Source organism: the organism of the source record quoted next, unplaced genomic scaffold, assembly GCF_019419815.1.
Source record: "Pyrus x bretschneideri cultivar Hongxiangsu unplaced genomic scaffold, Pyrus_bretschneideri_v1 Contig109, whole genome shotgun sequence".
Lineage (NCBI taxonomy): Eukaryota > Viridiplantae > Streptophyta > Magnoliopsida > Rosales > Rosaceae > Pyrus > Pyrus x bretschneideri.
The window spans coordinates 852,161-871,130 of NW_025999401.1; the positions used below are offsets into that span (position 1 = coordinate 852,161).

Sequence of the window (18,970 nt, forward strand, 5' to 3'; positions counted from 1 at the left end):
TGTTTGATTACTCGGACGACGGTGTTTCCATATGTTGTACTTTGAAAATGTAGTTAGATCAGTAGAGAATAAAGAACCAGGGCGTTGCAAGTTGGACCTCCTCGCCTTCTTCTCTTCTATCTTCATGTGCTCCAGCTCCTTCCTCCCTCCATACACAAGTGACACAACCAATGATGTTGTTCAGAAGGGGGTGGGGATGGGGAAGGCGGCTGCTCAAAAACTTGTGCATCCTCCTCTTCTCCCCTTCCATCTTCCTGTTCTCCGGCTCTTTCTTCTCTCCAAGAAAGGCCAATGTCATGTACTTCAACAGGGGGCGGGGAAGGTTGCTGCTCGAGAACTTCGGCATCCTCTTCTTCCTCGCTTCCTTCTTGTTGTCCTACAGTTCCTTTCTCTATGCATTCATTACCAATGGAAGTTAGTTTGAAGGTGTTTGCTCAAAAACTTGGACCACTTTGTCTTCTCCACTTGATTCTTGCTGCACTACAGCTCCAACGCTTGGCGTTTGCTCAAAAGGGGATGCGAACACTGCTCCTCGACAACTTGTACCTCCTCTTTTTCCATTCCATCTTGCTTTCTTCCATCTTCTTCGTCTCTCGATTCACACCCAATGCTATATCGTTCAACGGAAAGCTGTGAAGTTTGCTCATCAACAGCTTCAACCACCTCCTCTTTGTTTCTCTCTCTACAGAATGAGAAATGATGGTTGAAATTTTTGGGTACCCATTTATATAGAAGCAATTTGGTAATTTTAAGTGTAGGATTTATCTTATGAGATAAATAAATATCAAAGGATAATCCACCCACATGAGTATATTAACCTCCTAATTATCTATGTGATAATTAGATGAAAATCAAGAGATATTCATATTAGAATATACTTGGGATTTTCATGGGTTTTTTCAGTCTTTGGGGAAGAGAGAAACAATATAAGAAACACAAGCTTTTCCATAGTTCAAATATTCTAGTTAGGTCTTTAGATCTATCACTTTCGGCTCTAGGTCTTGGGAGGTGAAAACCAAGGGGCAACTTGACATACTGTAGCCAACTCGACAACCTGCAAGGTACTAGACGTGCACGGAGGGTCTAGAGCAATTGTTCGTGTTTGGAGGAGCATGTTGAGATTCAAGCTTCCGCATAAAAGGTACACACGTCCTTTCGAATTTATTTATAGTCTTCCAACAGTAAGTTTTAGAAAAATTCTATTTCTGTCATATTGTTGGATTTTTCAAGAAGATGGGTCATTTTGGCAATTTCCTAAAAACAAATTCAAATTTATATTATGACACTTGGGTTTATCAATCCATGTTCTTGGCACATTGAAAAATTTCTCCTTTGCTTGAAGAGATTTTTTCAAGTGCCGGATACTCCACATGTAATAATATTAGTGAAGGATATGATGATATATTTTTTCGTGTTTCTCCAATTGTATTATGATATGTGACACTTTGAGAATTTTCTTATTTTGCATTTCTTAAAAGTCTATTCAATTTGCAAGTGGTAAATTGTTCTAGTGCATAGTTTATTTCTATTTTTTATTTTATTTTTAAGAACCTGTTTGGGATTTAAACTCTCCATTCACTTAGGATAGTTTAAAATATTTTTGTTGAATTACAATTTTGTACTTTATGATTTGCACTGTCCTTTGATACAAGTGATGTTGGATAGGGCAAAATTGAACTCGAATGCAACCGTTAAGTAGGGGCAAATCGAACTTGGGTGCAACGATGAAGTAGGAAAAAAAATGAATTCAGATGTAAGGTGAATTAATGCTTTTAACTAATTAAACTACAAATTCCTTACATTTATAATGACCTTCACTTCGAATTATGGCTTATTTGTTTCACATGTGGGTCCCTTTCAAATAAAATGTTCATGCTCATTTAGGCCATTACAATTTTTTTCCTTTACCATCACAAGGAATGCATGAATAAGACTAATGGTTCTATATTTGAAAATATTTATTCCATCATTTGGTTCACATAAGTATCTAGATCCGTGAGCAAACGAACCCTAATATGCAAGATGATATATATAAATCTCCAAGGAAGGGTTTTTCTCCAATACACAACAAAATTATACCATAAGTTGTTGAAAATATTTATTTTATTAGTTCACATAAGTATCTTAATTCGTGAACCAAATGGACCCTAACCTGTGAGACGACATATTTAAATTTCAAACAAAGATTTTACCTCAATACACAACAAAATCAGTGCACATATTGAATAAGAACCGTTTGATTAATTAATCTAACGATTCTTATTCAGTTGTGCAAATTAAATGTGCAGTTTTGATGTGCACTACATAAACCTTTTTTTTGGACTAATGCATGTCTGATCAACCCCAATTTATCTTTTTAAACTTTTGCTGCAATTTTTAGCTGTAACAACCAGCTTATTCCATCTCCAGCATTCCTTTCGTTAAATTTCCCTAACACATGATAAGGTGCAATAGTACATCTCTGTCAATGCAACTAACGAACCGAAACAAAACATGATGAAAATTTATTTGTTCACACTTCAGCAAAAGGATTAGCAAACAAATATCCACTCTTAAAACTTTTAAAAATAAATTAAAACCGACTATAATCGAAACCAATCACAACCCTCCACTGAAAAAATCCAACCACATCATTCATGTGTATGAGACTTCACATGAACGCAAGATAATCAGATATGTTTATGAAAGCTTGACATTAGAATCAGATATGGCATGCACGAGAACTTCGGCGTCCTCCTCTTCTCCCTGCTGTGTGAATTCTGATGAACGGTCAATGTTGTGTACTCCAACAGGGGGCAGAGAAGTCTGCCACTCAAGAACTTCGGCATCCTCTTCTTCTCCCTGCTGTGTGAATTCTGATATACATGAACGGTCAATGTTGTGTACTCCAACAGGGGGTAGAGAAGTCTGCCACTCAAGAACTTCGGCATCCTCTTCTTCTCCCTGCTGGGCTACAGTTCCTTGTCTCCATGCATGTCCAATGCTATGTAGTTCGACAGGGGATGGGGAAGGCTGCTGCTCGAGAACTTCAGCATCCTCCTCTTCTCCCTGTTGTTCTGCGTTTCCTTTTTCTCTCATTCCATGATCATTGGATTGCAGTCCAGCGAGGGTCGCTGAAGGCGTATCAAAAACATGGAGCATTTCGTCCTCACCCCTTAATTCTTGCTGAAACCTAAAAAACAAAATTCAAACAGGAAAATCCAATAAAACAAATAAGAACACGCCGTTTGCAAATTGATCCATCAATTTATGGATCATAGCAATATTACTTCCTATTTCAACTGGACCTTTGCATGTCTGTATATGACTGTACTAGTGTTTCTTATTTTAAGCACTAATTGGTGTGGTGTCTCTAAATCAAGAAATTACTTTCGGTTCATAATACTCGATGAGATCAAACAAAACAACCTTTTGAATTGTTATATGTAGCGATTCCAACCCAATGGCAGCATTCATAAATCGTGATATCAACAAAGGATCGAAAGAGGAAAAAAAAAAGGATGGTCCTGTCATGTCTTGTTTTCAATGCCACAGCTGTTAAGGCATAAAAACGAAATGGCAGGCTACACCGCTGCAGCCATGCATTGGTTCATGAGGCACAAACTTAATGAGACCATGAATCGAATGTTCAATAAGAAGTTTAAGAGTACCAAGCCGTAAGATACTAAGAAAGATTTGCAATTTCTAAACTGCATATCTTCTAGTAAGTGACTAACATCGCATTCTCATCCAAAATTGCCACAGCCTGACTCACAGCATGAACAATCATTTTCTTTTCCAATCAAGCAAAATAAGAAGCCTTGTATAACATACAATATTTCATATCAAATAATTTCCGTTACCCACCATAATATCCTGACACAATTGTTGTACAGCTTATAATCGCCTAATTGCATGACCTTTGCATAATACTGCTATAAAACACGCGAAAAATATAGCTAATGTGCAGATACGGGAGAGAATGAAAATGTAAAAAATTGGCCACATTTCAAATTATACGCACATACGCAAGAGTGCTCAAGTGCTAAATAGTTAATAGCTTAATACGGCGAGGGCGCTAACCACGAGCCTGGCCCACTCCGGAAACCATTGATATTTTAGACCTTCATTCAAAGATCATCCTTACTAAAATCCATCCAAATTATGAGTCATTTGACCATTTGATTATGGTCGTTAATATTTCATTGTGTTTTTGACAACATTGTGTTTCTGTACTTTTTTCTTTGTCACAATTAAATATTGAAATGCTTTCTGATTTGGACAAATTTTTGTAAGGATGATATATGATTGAAGATCTAATATGAGAAAATATTGTGGAGTGAGCCAGACCTTGAACAAACATCTTGAACCGCTAGATAAGGACAAAGCCACTCATAACTAAAAAGACAATGAGTGATGTACAAGTTGGTCTGTTGACAACTTAAGTCATGCTTACAATATCACATAACCACATTGGAATTCAAGATCCTCATACCTGCAACTTGTCCTCACTAGCTATGTGATCTTGTGGAAGTGTACGGAATTCCTCCGTCAAACGCAAGCACTCACCAACATTTTCAGGTGAGACAAATTCAACTGCAACTTTGATGCATGACTGGACAAACAGAAGATGTATTATTAACTGTTTAAGATCTACGTATAATTTAATTGATGTATGAAAAACATCCGATTTCGTGTTTCAGAGCAAGAAAGTCTCTCATTGACCATCGTACATTTGCCTTCTGAGAGGATGTGCTGACTACCCAAGGAAAAGTAAACATGAAAGGAAATATCTATTTGTAATACAAGTTACCTTCAAGTTTCTCACTTGATGTGGACAACCTGCGGGAATAAATACCGCATCTCCAAGTTTCTGAACAAACGTCCACGGTTCAATTCCTATTAGAAAGCATAAAGACATAAGATGTATAATTTGAATCCAGGCCGATTATAAACTTCGGGCCAAATTCCAACTACACATAAATATATAATGAACTAACCATATTCCTCCTTAAGCTTCCTCTTGTGCGCGCGAGTCAGATAAAAGGTCTGATCATGTATGGGATGAATAACCTATACCAGCAAAAGAAACAATATATGAAGAAAATTAAAAACTAAAAAAAAAAAGAAGTAAAAAGCATGCTAATTTTTTATATTTTGTCTCGTACGTCAATAACTTCTTCAAATATTATGACAATTGGGTATTTCTTATAATACATCAGTCTAATGTGGGCCACGAGACAGATATCTACATGCCAACATAAAAGGAAATGCTGAGTGTAAGTGTTAGGGGTGCTTTACCTGCTGCAACAGAGAACAGTATGTGTGCCTGAATTCCTTGAAGGGCTTCTGGAGATACTCCTGCAACTTTGGAACATCTTGTCAGCGAAAAATGTCCCACAGAGCACCACCCTCAACATCAGTATCGCCATTCGGGAAGACAACTGGATCAGTTTGTTCTTGAAAAGGTTCATCCGTGTTTTGATTGTCAACTTCAAAACAAAATTCTTTATCATTTGCGTTGTTGCCACATGACCCATGGCCAGCCTTGTTAGTATCAACCTTGTCATCCGAAGTCTCAGAATTTCCAAAAATTTCCGTCCTGTCTTGTTCAGTGTGCTTTTTCTTCAACCTTTCTATATTAACAATTTGCTCAGGAGTACAAGTCACTTCAGTAGTATGCAGCAAACTATTCACCTGAAACAGATTATTCATGATATCACATTGCAAATATGCAGAAAAGGAAAAAGAGAAAACTTAAGTTTACAAAAAGCAAGAACTAATTAAAATATGCAACGATGACCAGAAGATAAAAAAGTAAGAATTTGGAAACAACATAAATTCGAGCGATTGAACTGTCCCCATAAGTGTCTGAAGTGTCATTCGGTCCCCATAAGTGTCTGAAGTGTCATTCGGTAAGCTTTAGAAATAGAAGACTTAATTATGAATAGTACAATTGGCAGAACTCTCAGGAAAAATGAAAAAGAGCCAAACACACCACATCACATGAGTTGCAGTGAAGCTTGGTTACAGAATCTCCACGACCAAGCTCCTGGGAAATACCATAAGCAATGTACGTCTTTGGTCCCATGACTGGCTTCACGCATTCTGTAGGCAATTTGACAGCAAGGTTCAAAAAGCCACGGTAAGGATGAGTATATTCCTTAAATGGCAAGCAACAAATGAACTCAGCACAGTGACGAGGAAGGTGGTCCTGGCAAGAATCATCCAGGGATGGATCATTGAGTTTCAACATCTGAGGCCACATTTCCCTATCAAACATACCCTTCAAATATCCATTAAAAAAATGGTGGATGTTGATATCTACCTGCGTTTCATCACATATCGAAATCAGACCATCAACAGCAATTTCACATTCTAATTTTAATAGTCAGAGTAATTACAATATCAGATTGTGTAGGGGAAAAAAGGGAAAAAAATGAAGAGTCTAGTAAGTCATGCAGATATATTTAATTCACTAACCAGCTTTGTTAATGAAATATATTATTTCACAGAATCTAGATTTGGTTGGTTTCTACAAACTGAAGAAGTTTCCTGTCACCTTCGTTTCGTTTGTGTAATCATTGTTCACATTCCAAAAATTGAAATACAGAAACTGAAATTTTCCAGCAAATATTTGGTACAATTTTAGTTCGTGTATAATTGTACTGAAATTTAACAATTAATTACCAGACGACATATGTATGTATATTATACAAACACATAATCCTGCCTAAAATGTACACAGAGGATAGTATCATGTTAGTGTTGACATCAATACTAAACCTATCACAAAAAGAAACTTTTGCGATCACAACATCCGCCTGAACTGACCAGACCGGTACATATATTTCTTCTTAAAGACAAATTACAAACAGTACTGAGCAATTCAAAGTCAGAATAACGGACCTGACACCAATCCAAACAATTAATGGCATTCACTTCGATATATCTATCCCGCTTAGCATGTCGTGTCTGACGACAAGCGCGCCACATGACCTGTGGTTCCCAGCTTAAACCTAATGCAGTTTCAAGAACACTAGTTACAATCACAGGTTCTCCCTGGATCCAATGACATTGAAAGTGCTTTAAATCCTCCGGTTGGATGTCTTTAGCTCTTGGACGGTACAAATAGTTTTCATCAGATCCCTCTCGAGAAGCTGCTTTCCTAAACTTATTGCTGGTCACGTCAAGGATACACAGAGAGTTGCAACGCTGTTGTTCAGAAGTTCCAGACACATCCATGCGTTGATGTGTTTCAACAATTTCTTGTGCTTTTTTTACCAACTGGCTAATGTGGTTTACAGAAAACATGCGTCTCAATTCTAAAAGACTACAACCACAACCACCCATGTCCTTCGGAGGGCAAAGAATACTCCCATCTAAATTTGCTTTCCACTCAGATTTCGGCCATACACGACACTTGGTGCTAGTTTCAGAAGGCACTTCTGCAATGTTCCCTTTTCCAGCACGTAAATAGCTCAAGCCCCAGTTGATATTCATACTCATTTCATCTGCACCTCCCTGCAGGTGTCCATCTCGAATCTCCCGGCAACAGGTGAGGCAAAGATCATAGGAACATTTAGGGCAGCTTCTGTGAAGATCAAAAATAGAAGTTTTGCAGTTGTTGCTGAAAAAGAAAACAAAAAAGTTAAGCTTGAATGCTTCATAGGAAGAACAAATTTAAAAGAGAATATGATAATGGTAAAGGCTCTACCAATATATACGATCATCCTCAGGGCAATCTGACATTTGTATCTTTAGCTCTGAATAAGGTATCCCTGTCCCAAGACATCCGAAAAGAAAATTAAAACAAAGAAAAAGGTTCAATTCATATTTGGGGTACTAGGTGAACAATTGAGAATATCAAATGATTTCAGAATGTGAATGACAAATGAATCATAAGAAGAAAAAAGAACTACATATAGGACTCATATTCATCCATTGTTTTTACATAAAATATAATCACTCTCAAATTAAATCCAACTGATCATTTAGTTATAAGTTTACGTCTTAAGTTAATTATAGTAGTTAGTTCAAAATTATTTAGGTCAAATTTTTTCTAGAAAAGATATTGACAATGTAGACAGATACAAACATTGATTTAACTGAAAAGTTGAAATTGTATTCCACAAGTGACACTAGTGACAACACTGCACCCATCTCATCTTAAGTTCCAAAGAAAAAACTGATGAGATGTGAGAAATGGTTAAGTTCTAAAAGTAACACCGGTAATATCCCTAACCATCATGAAATCTTTGTTAGGAATTAGGAATTAGGATATAGAGAGCAAAGTTTTTTAGCTAGTGACCGACAATATGAGTTCCACCACGTGTCTGCCACAGAACTATACCTTGTCTCCTAGCTTCAATCTCCATCTCAATCACTTGTTCATCATTAAGTCTTTTGAAGAATGGAAGCAATGCTTGAAGCAAATACTTAGAGTGCTCAACTTCGTCATCTTTGCAAATGTGAAATTCCAACAGATTCTTCAACTTCAACCATACAAACCATAAAACTTCTCGTCAAACTTCCGCTTAAGTAACAAACAAGTAAAAATCCAGGAGACGTGCACGAGAAAAATAAACTGACCTTAACAGGAACCTTTTCTAAACGTAAGCATGCTTTGCAATTGCAATTTCCAAGGCATACAGGACAAGCTTCAGCAATGGCTTCCTCCGACATATGAGGATACCTGGACAATACAAAACTTGATAATAAGCAATCATAAAAACTATTTAAACAAAATTCCATATGTCAATTCAAAATATTTGGAGTTTTACATTAATTACGCATATAAAGAAACCTCACGGACTATATCCAATGCTAACATGCCCCCGGTTCCATCGATATACATTAATACTTTATTTCAAAAACCTTTGTTAACAAATATTCAGCAATCAATTAACTGCAGTAGAAGAAAATACTTTTATGGAAAATGAGATATAGTAAGAATTACAAGGGCAAAAAGTGAGCGAGAACTTGGGGCTTATTCAAAGACAACTTTGTGGACATTAATTTAATTCGCATACACATTGCAAGACGTGTCTACATGGATTGTACTTGTTATAATTAATGAGTTGGATAAAATTTGAACCCATGTTCTGATAGTGAGAATAGTTTATAGAGTTTGCGCCATGACTCCTAATTAGAGTAAAAGATCGAGTCCAAATCGCGTGTTTGCGCATAAGAACCTAACAAAACCAAATAGAAGCATTGGAAATCACTAATTCCACAAACTTTCATGCTCTCCACTCGCCCATAATTAGAAAAGTGGTTTGATCTCCCTACCCAAACACTCTCTCTAAGACTAATCACCTCTTCCTAGGGTTTTTGTACGTGAATACGAATGGACTAGTAGCATGCATGAGGTCTTAGCCCAGCTCAGTACTCAGTCAATTTTTTTCTTACAGATTTGTAATTAATCTCAAATAAGTAAATAATCAGCAAGATTGTAGCAAACATATATATGCCTACCAATTTTTTATGCAAGGGATACAAAATCGATTTGTTTTACAAGTTCTGCACCAAACAACCCTGCCCTTATCATTCCTCTTACACTGATGGCAGTGGCACAATAAAGAGTACTCCTCCTCATTCCACTGTAAAAAAACCCAAAAACATTAGGGTTTAGGGTTCAGAAATTCAAAATATTACTGAAATTCACACATAAAACTAATGAAAACAAATTAACTAAACGCAAAATTAATAACAGGAAGTTAGAAATTTAAGTACTTCTTCCTTTGGTTTTTTCTCCTTGTGATGCTTATCGTCCATACGAAGCCGTCGCCTGTAAACATTTTCAAACTGCTTGTCATCTGCTGGTAATACCTCGTGACTACGTCGCTTCTTCTTCTCCTCCTCGATTGCCCCTTTTGTTAATCCATCATTTGGGTTACCCAAACTGGCCTTGTCCTTGTCTGAAGAAGTATCTTCTCCGGCACTCATTTCTGAGGATTTCCTTGGCCGCTTTCGACCTTCTGCGGGACTCATTTCTGATGGCCGATGGCTGATGGCTAATGAGTGAGATTTGAGGGTGAGAGATGGCCGATGGCTGATGGCTGATGAATGAGATTTGAGAGTGAGAGAGAAGCCGGAACTTGAAGCGTCAGGTTGGTTGATAAGACTTGAGAGTTGACGCTGACAGATACCTTTTCCCACTTCTTGCATGTCTTGATAGTGATGACCTACGTGGCCTTCATATACCTCCCTCCCTCCGCTTGCAAAAACAATTTTCATTATTTTTTGAGATTTTGTTTTTACAGGTCATAGCGAGTTCATTCACTCTCTATATCTACTCCATTCATTTTTATTTCCTTCCAATTCTGCAATTTCACCCATTAATTTATACCATGACAAAGGATAAGGGAAGCGGGATGACAATTCTCGTCACTCTGAATAGTACCTTGCCTATTGCAACTCTACTCGTCTAAAAATTGTCATTACTATTTATGAATTTTTTTTTTATGTAAATGCATAATTAAATTTGTTTAAGTTTGGATTGTTATTTTTTTTAACTACTCACAAAAGGAGAAATTTGTATAATCTTTTTATAGTGTTTAGGTTAATTTTTTGATGTGGGAATGAAAAAAAAGGATCAGTTTTTATAAATCGTAACACAAGAATCTTTGTCAGCATCATAACTCAAGCCACCTATTCAGTCGAAAATCCCTTTCTCTAGTCTTGGAAAATTGAAACGACCCATAAGCACAAGATTCTTTTTTCCTAAGCAAATCATTCTTCATCGCATAAGCCCATGACAAGTAATTTCAAGATGCTTCTTAGATAAAACTAAGCTTGGATGGAGCATAACAAGATTTGGCGAATGAATACAAAGATAAAGGGCTTTATATTAGATATTGGAAAGGGAAATTTCTATTCAAATAGAAAAATAAAAATAATTGAAATCGCTTATGAAATATGCCAAAAGACTCCCATGCCTTTCTGGACCAACCGATCCCTTTGCTCAACGTCGAAGTAAAATTTAGGTGCACATGTGTCTAGTCTAGCCTAACAAAACCAAACCTGACTAGCTGTTTAATTAAAAACTGCAAAAATAATAAGCGGTTGATCTATGTCTCTCTTCACGCTTTAAACATATTTTTGTATTTTTTCTTTAGTTTAAACTTTTAAAATTCTGAAAATCCTAAGTTATTCGATCTCCGAACTGTTAGATATTAAACAGCTCAAATTGTGGAGCTCTGACATTTTTTGCTTACCATGGGACAGTAGGTGATGTCGGCTATGTTCCTCTTCGCTTGTAGGAGTTTTTTTAAGTTCAAATCTAATGAATAACTAAGTTGATAATAAAAAAAATCTGAGCACACTAATATATTTTCATTAAATCTCTACAACACTAAATCTTTTTTAATGAATTTAGAATAATTAAATAACTAAAATTATAGATGTTCGAATGCCTGCATTGGGGTAAATTTTGATTCAAATTCATTTACATTGCATTTGAATGATGAAATTTAAAATCATGGAAATTAAAATGATGAAATTATTTTTCAAAATTTGTGAAATTTCTTATTTGACTAACCTAAAATTAGAATGAGATTTAAATGCTAAGTTTAATATATAAATAAGACATAGCAGTTGGGAAATGTGCTAGTGGTGGTGGTGGCTACGACAGTGAAGATTGTGGGCGGCAGCAATGATGATGGTGGGTGTTGGTAGCGTTGGCAGTGATGATGGTTTGTGGTAGTGGGTGGTAGTGATGATGATGGGTGGTGGAAATTATGGTGAGTAGTGGTGCCGGTGCGGTAGCATCGATGATAGTGGTGAGTGGTGTGGTGGTGGCAAGGAGGATGATGGTGAGTGATAGTGGTGGCATTGGTGAGGATGCTAGTGGGTGGTGGCAGCGGCGACGGTGATAATGGTGGTGGGTGGTGGTGGTGGCTGCAATCATGGTTGAGTTTTTATTGTTTTTTATTTGTTTTAAACTCTTATTTATGAAATTTAGAAATGACAACTATTTACATGAATTTAAACTTGAGAATTTGAGATTTCAATTCTTTACTTTTTTTTCAACACAAAAATTCTAAAATTCTATGTTTATAAATTCAAAAAAAAAAATCAATGCATGTTAATTTAAAATTTTTGAATTTCGTACAAATTCTAGATTTATTTTCTTCTTTCAAACAGAGAGCTAGACTGTGAAAATACTAACGATTCGAGTATTTCAATTCCAATTTTAAGAGACTTTGTAGAAAAAGGCTAATTTTTTAAATCAGAAGTTGGGAATTTGAGTATTTCGCAGAAAATTTTCATCCCCTTTGCCCTCTGTCAACCGAACCTCTTTTACTTGTCCAACTGAATGTTTCGCGACTACCAACTTCTATACCAAACGGCCATTTGTGAAAATTCTCCAATGGCCATGTGATGTTCGTTCTGAGCATAGGTTAGGATTTGTGGTGGGTTTAGATAAAAATGTTACGAGTAATGTTAGGTATACCAACTTTTTAAACCATATTTGCAAGTTATTTGATGTCAGGTTGTCACCAATAAAAAATAAGCACGTTAATTAACACTTAAGCAATAGAGTAATGCTATGAAGACCCTCTTAAAAGTGGAACTCTCCGTGGACTCTCCGCCATCTCATATTTTTGGCACAATTCACGTGCCAATAATATATAATATTGTGTCAAAAACATGAGGTGACAAAGAGCTTATGGAGAGTCCCACTTTGAGATAGTATCTCTTACATTTGTCTTAATAATTCAATTATCAACAATCACATCATATAGTTTATAAAATAAAATTTAAATAGATAGTCTACCTAGCATTAAACAAGTGTTATTTTTTTTCAGTTATATGTCCTTTTTTGTTTTTTCACATAATTGTGCACTTCTCATAAAAACATTTTTCTTTCTAAATTAAATTTTTGGGGTGTCATTAACAACATACTTAAAATAAACATAATAATAAATTGCTAATATGAGTATTTAAAGAAAGGTTGTTTTATTGACGCTCCAAGAATTGTTGAAAACAACCCACAATTAAAATTTATCCCAACAATTCCAGTGTTACCCTTTCTTTTGTTGAATCCACCCCACCCCACCCCACCTTCCAAAAACAAAAAATCTCACAACCATCCACCCTACCGTCACTGGTGATCTCCTCTCTGATCAACCGAAAACAAGAGTGTTGCCTCGATAATATATTCCAAGGAGCCTTATTATCCTGCATATATTGTTGTTTTCAATATATGAATTGAAATTGTGTGCTACTCATCACATGGAATATATGTTGTATGAATAAACAAAAAAATAAAAGAGTACGTATACAATGTTACAGGGAATGGATTATGTATCAATTCGCATTGAAATGATGCCTTGGAATCGCTAATTATACCTGATTATTCAAGTAATCGATTTCTACTTTCCCATTGTCCATCTTTTTTAGCTATAATTACGTTTCTTCACTTCAAGCCATTTGATAGACTCATAGAAACTATTCACAAATATCCCAAAGCTCTTCTCATGCGCTTTCCCATCATCTCCGAACAACTTGGAAAACTTGTTTTGACATGAGCTCTTTTGTTTTTGGTAGGTGGGGAGGATTCAACAGAAGAAAGGGGAAAATTGAAATTATTGGGATAAATTTTCACACTATTTTGTGAGCAACCCTCCATGTTTTCAAAGTGCCTTCTCAAATCCATTTCTTCGCTCTGTTTCGGGATAGATCAGTGAGTTTGGATCGACATTGTGGTTGTGGTTGTGGTGGGTCGAAATTGCTTTATACAACATAGTTTTAATGATGGTTGTGTGCTCCGATCCTCGGCTGTTTTAGTGGCTGAGACGTCTTTAATTACTAGATTCGAGTCAATCCATCTTGCTTGAGCCATGACTGTTGTAGACCTATCTTCATCTAAGGATGGTCATGGACTTATGTCCAATATCTGTGGCTGAATCGTCTTCCATGGCTAGATTAGTAACGAATGCAACGGATTCGGTGATATTGCGAATGGTGCCCTTTTTTGTCGCTGTGGAGTTAAGTTGACGGTGATTTTCTTCTCAGCTTATTTGTGTTTTGTGTGTATTTGTGCTACCTACCGGTTTGTGTGGCCTTGTTTTTTAGCAGTGGATCTGTGTGTTCCTCAGTTTTGAATCTGCCACCTTTAATTGGTTGTTGTGTGTTCTTTATTTATTGTAGTTGTCATGTAAGAGATTTATTATGTTTGCTTGTTGTGCGCTTATTCTCTTCAGTTCAATGTTGACACCCTTCTTGTAATTGTGTCTCTCTTATTAATGAATTAAGCTATTTCTTCGGTTCAAAAAGAATAAAGGGCTAAGAGAGGAGCTTTATTCGGCTAGCCAACCCGATGTCTCTTTGGCTAAATAATGATCTTATAGGCTTAATAGTATTATAACCCAGCGATCGGTTAGAAGATGTGTTTTTGAGCAAATTAAATCTTTTTTTAGCTTTTTAACTGTCTCCTTGGAGATGACTAAAGAATTGTGTATGTCAATTTTGACATTTTATTTCTTAGTTACTTTTAATTTTACCAAACATCGTGCTGGGATAAAATTACATTTCCATCCCCTTGGGAGAACATAGGATTGAATCTGTAACCCACACCCAGCTTGTTCTATATCTCAGCCCCGTCTCTTCCCGCCCTAGCCGAACTCACGTGGAAAATCTACTACTGCCATTAGATCTAGGAAAACTCCCTAGATTTACATGGATTTTTCGTTAAAACTTCCTAGATTTAGATTTAAGGAAAACTAATAAAAAAAATTTGAAAACTTTGAGTTTTAATGATAAGGACAAAATAAAGGATAAAGTAAATAATACCATGATTGACTTTTTAATGTAAAAATATGATTTTTCGTTAAAGTGAACGGTACCGTAAGCTTTTCGTTAAAACTCCCTTCGATTTATTCCGACACGATATACATGAACAGCGTTCAGCAATTCATTTGACGACACCAAACCACGATCTTTGAGCACACCTTTCTCAATAATTCATGAAGCTGCGCTAGCGCATCAAATAATAAACCTAACAAGCCATGAAGGTTGCTTCACTCGAGCAAAAGGATTAGCAAACAGAAACATCGACTAAGAAACTTTCAACACTTCATTAAAACAGACTAGAATCAAAATCAAACACAATTCTTCGCTCGAAAAAAGAATCCGACCAGATCATTCATGTGTATCAGAATTCACCTGAATGAAACAGAATCCGATATGTTATGAATTTCACCGTAGGCCTTTTACTTTTTGCCTGCTTTTTTTCCTGGTTTCACTGGTCTTACTGGTGCAGTAGTTTTAGCCTGAACTCTTCGTTTCCGTGTCATTGCAAACTCTCCAAATTTATGACCAACCTTCTCTTCGGTGATCTTGCAGCGAATATGATTTTTTCCATTATAGATACGGACTGTAGTACCCACGAATTCTGGCAAAATAGTAGATCTGCGTGACCAAATTTTCTTATTGTTAAGAAGATCTTTGTTGTTCTTCATTTTCATCAGGAATGCATCCACAAAAGCACCATCGTAAAAATGAGATCTGCTCAGAAGCCAAATCCAACAAAATAACAAATACCTTATGTCAGAAAAGAGGAAAATTCCCAATAAAAATGTAAAAGCAGACACGCAAACACGACCATGGTGACCGCATAGTAGCCAAAAAGGACATAAAAATTGAAACATAAACCATGGTAAAATATATTCATGGCAAAAAAAAAAAATAGCAACATTGTAAAATAAACATACTCTTGCTTGGCTTGGGTACTGTAACCTGCTTTGTCCAGTCCACACATTCCCGCAACCATCGGCTTTCCTGAGTCCAGCTATACCAAATGGCCCAAACCATACAGCACCAACAAGCCATCACATACCACTGTTAGGGCTGCGCAATGGCATCAAATCCATAAACATATACACAAGAAACAAGGTAGTGTTACCTTGGTAGAGGACTCCGAGAAGAGTTTGCCAACTAGGCCACGATTGAGGGTTGCAATTAGACGCCTTGCCATCTTCAACTGTGTTCCGTGACTACAGAGGTTAGAACAGTTGGGGTTTGTCTCTGATATGAGCTACAAAATAATATCTGAGAACCGAATGAAGAGCACATCAACTTTCTTTTCATTAGACACAGAACAGAAGAATAAGAGCAGCACACTACGAATCAATGTGCACCGGACCAGATTAAAAAGAGCACACGGATTCCTCCACAAATAACAGCGGTTCGCACCCTTCAATTCATCAACTTTCACTATTTTTGAACAAATCAATAAAATGATACATTCAAACTACTTTAATTTGCTTATGATGCACTTATCGACATCTAGTCAAAGCCGGAACAATTACTTAAAACACACCGAAAACTCGGAATATTTATAAAACAGAGGCACAATGCTTGAACAGAAAGGGATAATAGTTAATACAGAATTCTCAAATAATTGAATCCTACAAGGCAACTCGAAAAATCTCATAGAAAAGCAGGCACTTGCGAAAAATCTCATAGGCGGCGATGGTTGTTCAATTGGGTATACCTGGGGTTTGTGTTGGTGGTTCGATTGGGTTCGAACTGGGTGTTGATGTTTGTTCGAGTGGAGGTCTAACGGTGGTGGCCGTCTGGCAGTTGTGATTTAGTGGCGGAGGTAGTTGCAGGTGAATCACAAATGAAAATTGCGACCCGAAATACAGAATTATTAGCAACTATCAGAGTTTTATTTATTTATTTCCTCTGGTACCCAAATGAAAATTCCGAAAATAACAATGGCGGAAATCCACATGCATTCGAAATCAAAAGAAAACGTCAGAAATAGCAAAAACCCACATGCGAATTTGTACCAAAAAACAGAGAAAATGATAAAGGGAGATGGAGGTTTACTTACCCGTCTCTCTGCGTGTTGGAGAAGCGAGCAAGATGTGGGAGACAGCGAGAAAGCGAGCTAGCGAGCGAGAAGACAGAAAGAGAAATGGGCCTTGTATGGGGTGTGTTCGGGTTTGGGGTCTTAAATTGTCAAATTGTCAAGCATTAGAAGTAATACAATCATCTTACAATCATATATAATTCATACAAGTATATGTATTTAATATAATAATTATATGTCATTAGTATTACAATCTAGTGATATTTTTTTTTTTTTACGGTAAGTGAGAGGAATAATCCATTGTGAGAAGTAGTACACACCCCCACCCTCTTAGACTATCTTCAACTCTAGGGTTAAAACCCAAAAAATTTAGAAGAATGAATTTAGATTATCCTAATTTAATTTTATGAGCATTTTAACCTAAAAATATTTAGATTCCGATAAATATTAAAAAATCACTAAACGGATATTATGAAACTCGTGAAACACTAAGAAAAAATATGAAACTCGTGAAACACTAAGAAAAAATATGAAACACAAGAAAGATTTTTTTTTAATTATTTTAGGCGTTGGATTTAAATTTGGACCGCTATATCTTTTTATTTACCGTTAGATTTGATCATATTAGATCTTAATTGTTGGATTCAATGAACTTATATAAATATAAAACTAAAAAAAATCCACATATATAGTGAACCAACCCACTAACTCGGAGCGAATTATGGGCTAAATTTATCCCAAAAATGAGTTTCAGGATAAAACTCAAATTTAGCCCAAGGGTTAGGGTAACTTGGGGTAGGTTTAAAACTTAAAATTTAAGTTTTACTCCAAGAGTTGGAGTAGGTCTAAGTGTAGTATTGTAGTCAAAACGCAAATAATTATTCCATAAAATCATATTCTTCCCCTCTTAAACTATCTCCAGCCCTTGGTTAAAATCTAAGATTTTTAGCCCAAAAAATTTAGGTTTTAACTCAGAAACAACTCTTCTCCTCCAACCCTTATGGTTAAAATTTTAAACCCAATTATTAAACAATGAATTTAGGCTAATTTATTTTAAATTAACTTAAAAAAAATTATGTAGACCATCCTAAATTAATTTTATGAACATTTTAACCTAAAAATATTTAAATTCTGATAAGTATTGAAAAATCACTAAGCCGACACATGAAACTCATGAAACACTATGGAAGAATTGGCAAATGACCAATTACGACCTCTAATATGATCTTTTGCCATCTTGAAAATTTAGAAATGGTTTTGGAAGATGATTGAAAGAAAAATTGGAACAATTGTAGGAGAAAAGTGAGTTTTGTGTGGATGTTTGAACAAATACTTAGGTATTTATAGAGTTTTGGGTGAAGTTTGAGTTAAATAATTTTTTTTAAAATTATTTTAGCCACTAGATTTAAATTTGGGCCCTTAGAACTTTCTTTTTGTACCATTAGATTTGATCACATTCGATCTCAGCAGTTGGATTTAATAAATTATAAATATAAAACTAAAAAAAAAAAGAAAAAGAAATTTAAACTTAGGCCATTGGATCAACCAACACTCCATTTGAATTATGGCCGTAGGATCAGAAAAAAATAATCGTTAGGCTCATTAATGCACTATACAAGCAGGAAACAAGCCCACGTGAGTGGAGTCCGACCACTCTAGTGGTTGGCGAGTGCCAGTATGTGCGTGAGTGGGCCTAGGCGAATGGGTTTCACCTTCGGTTTTCCACTCTCACATGTGGGGCACACCACTAACCCAGTCCACTTTTCTGCCCGGTATTTGGTCCAATTTTAGCTTCTAACTTATAACCCCAAATTGGCCCAAAGGTTGGAAGGAAATTTGGGAGGAGGAGAGGGGGTGGGGAGAGGGGAGAGAATAAAAGGTAAATCTTAAGACTTACTCCAAGGGTTGGAGTTAGTCTCATAATTTTACCTTGAAATTATCAATAGTGTGAAATACTCCTGCAAGAAGTAACACAAATTCTTTCTTGTAACTATGCCCGTTTGGGGTTTGATTATTTGGGGTTAAGACAAGCTCTAGTGGCAAAAAGCTAAATTAAAGTGCAACTCCAAAAGCCAGCTATTGAGCTAATTTTCAAACTAATTTTGTGGCAAACAAATATGGGACATGCTACGTATTATAGAAATTTTAATGAAGTCAAGTTGACGT

General features: G+C 36.1%; 1 protein-coding gene and 1 pseudogene across 1 annotated transcript; both read right to left on the minus strand.

The window, feature by feature from the left end:
- Positions 1–58: 58 nt before the first annotated feature.
- LOC125471468 lies at positions 59–10,218 on the minus strand (annotated as a pseudogene).
- A 4,827-nt stretch (positions 10,219–15,045) lies between these two features.
- LOC108866381 (ribosomal protein S19, mitochondrial) lies at positions 15,046–16,935 on the minus strand. Its single transcript, XM_048572242.1, has 4 exons — positions 16,826–16,935; positions 15,890–15,980; positions 15,699–15,775; positions 15,046–15,492 (listed from the first exon to the last, which is right to left on the minus strand). The coding sequence occupies exons 2-4, from the start codon at positions 15,959–15,961 to the stop codon at positions 15,198–15,200; spliced, it is 444 nt and encodes a 147-aa protein (XP_048428199.1). The 5' UTR covers positions 15,962–15,980; positions 16,826–16,935; the 3' UTR covers positions 15,046–15,197.
- Positions 16,936–18,970: the final 2,035 nt, after the last annotated feature.

What these genes read in the sequence shown, in the direction of transcription:
- LOC108866381 (XM_048572242.1), bottom strand. Translation starts at nt 15,961, where the DNA reads ATGGCAAGGCGTCTAATTGCAACCCTCAATCGTGGCCTAGTTGGCAAA. An exon ending in TCTCGGAGTCCTCTACCAAG is followed by an intron (nt 15,776 to 15,889) that starts GTAACACTACCT and finishes CATTTGGTATAG; the next exon opens with CTGGACTCAGGAAAGCCGAT. An exon ending in AGTACCCAAGCCAAGCAAGA is followed by an intron (nt 15,493 to 15,698) that starts GTATGTTTATTT and finishes GCTTCTGAGCAG; the next exon opens with ATCTCATTTTTACGATGGTG.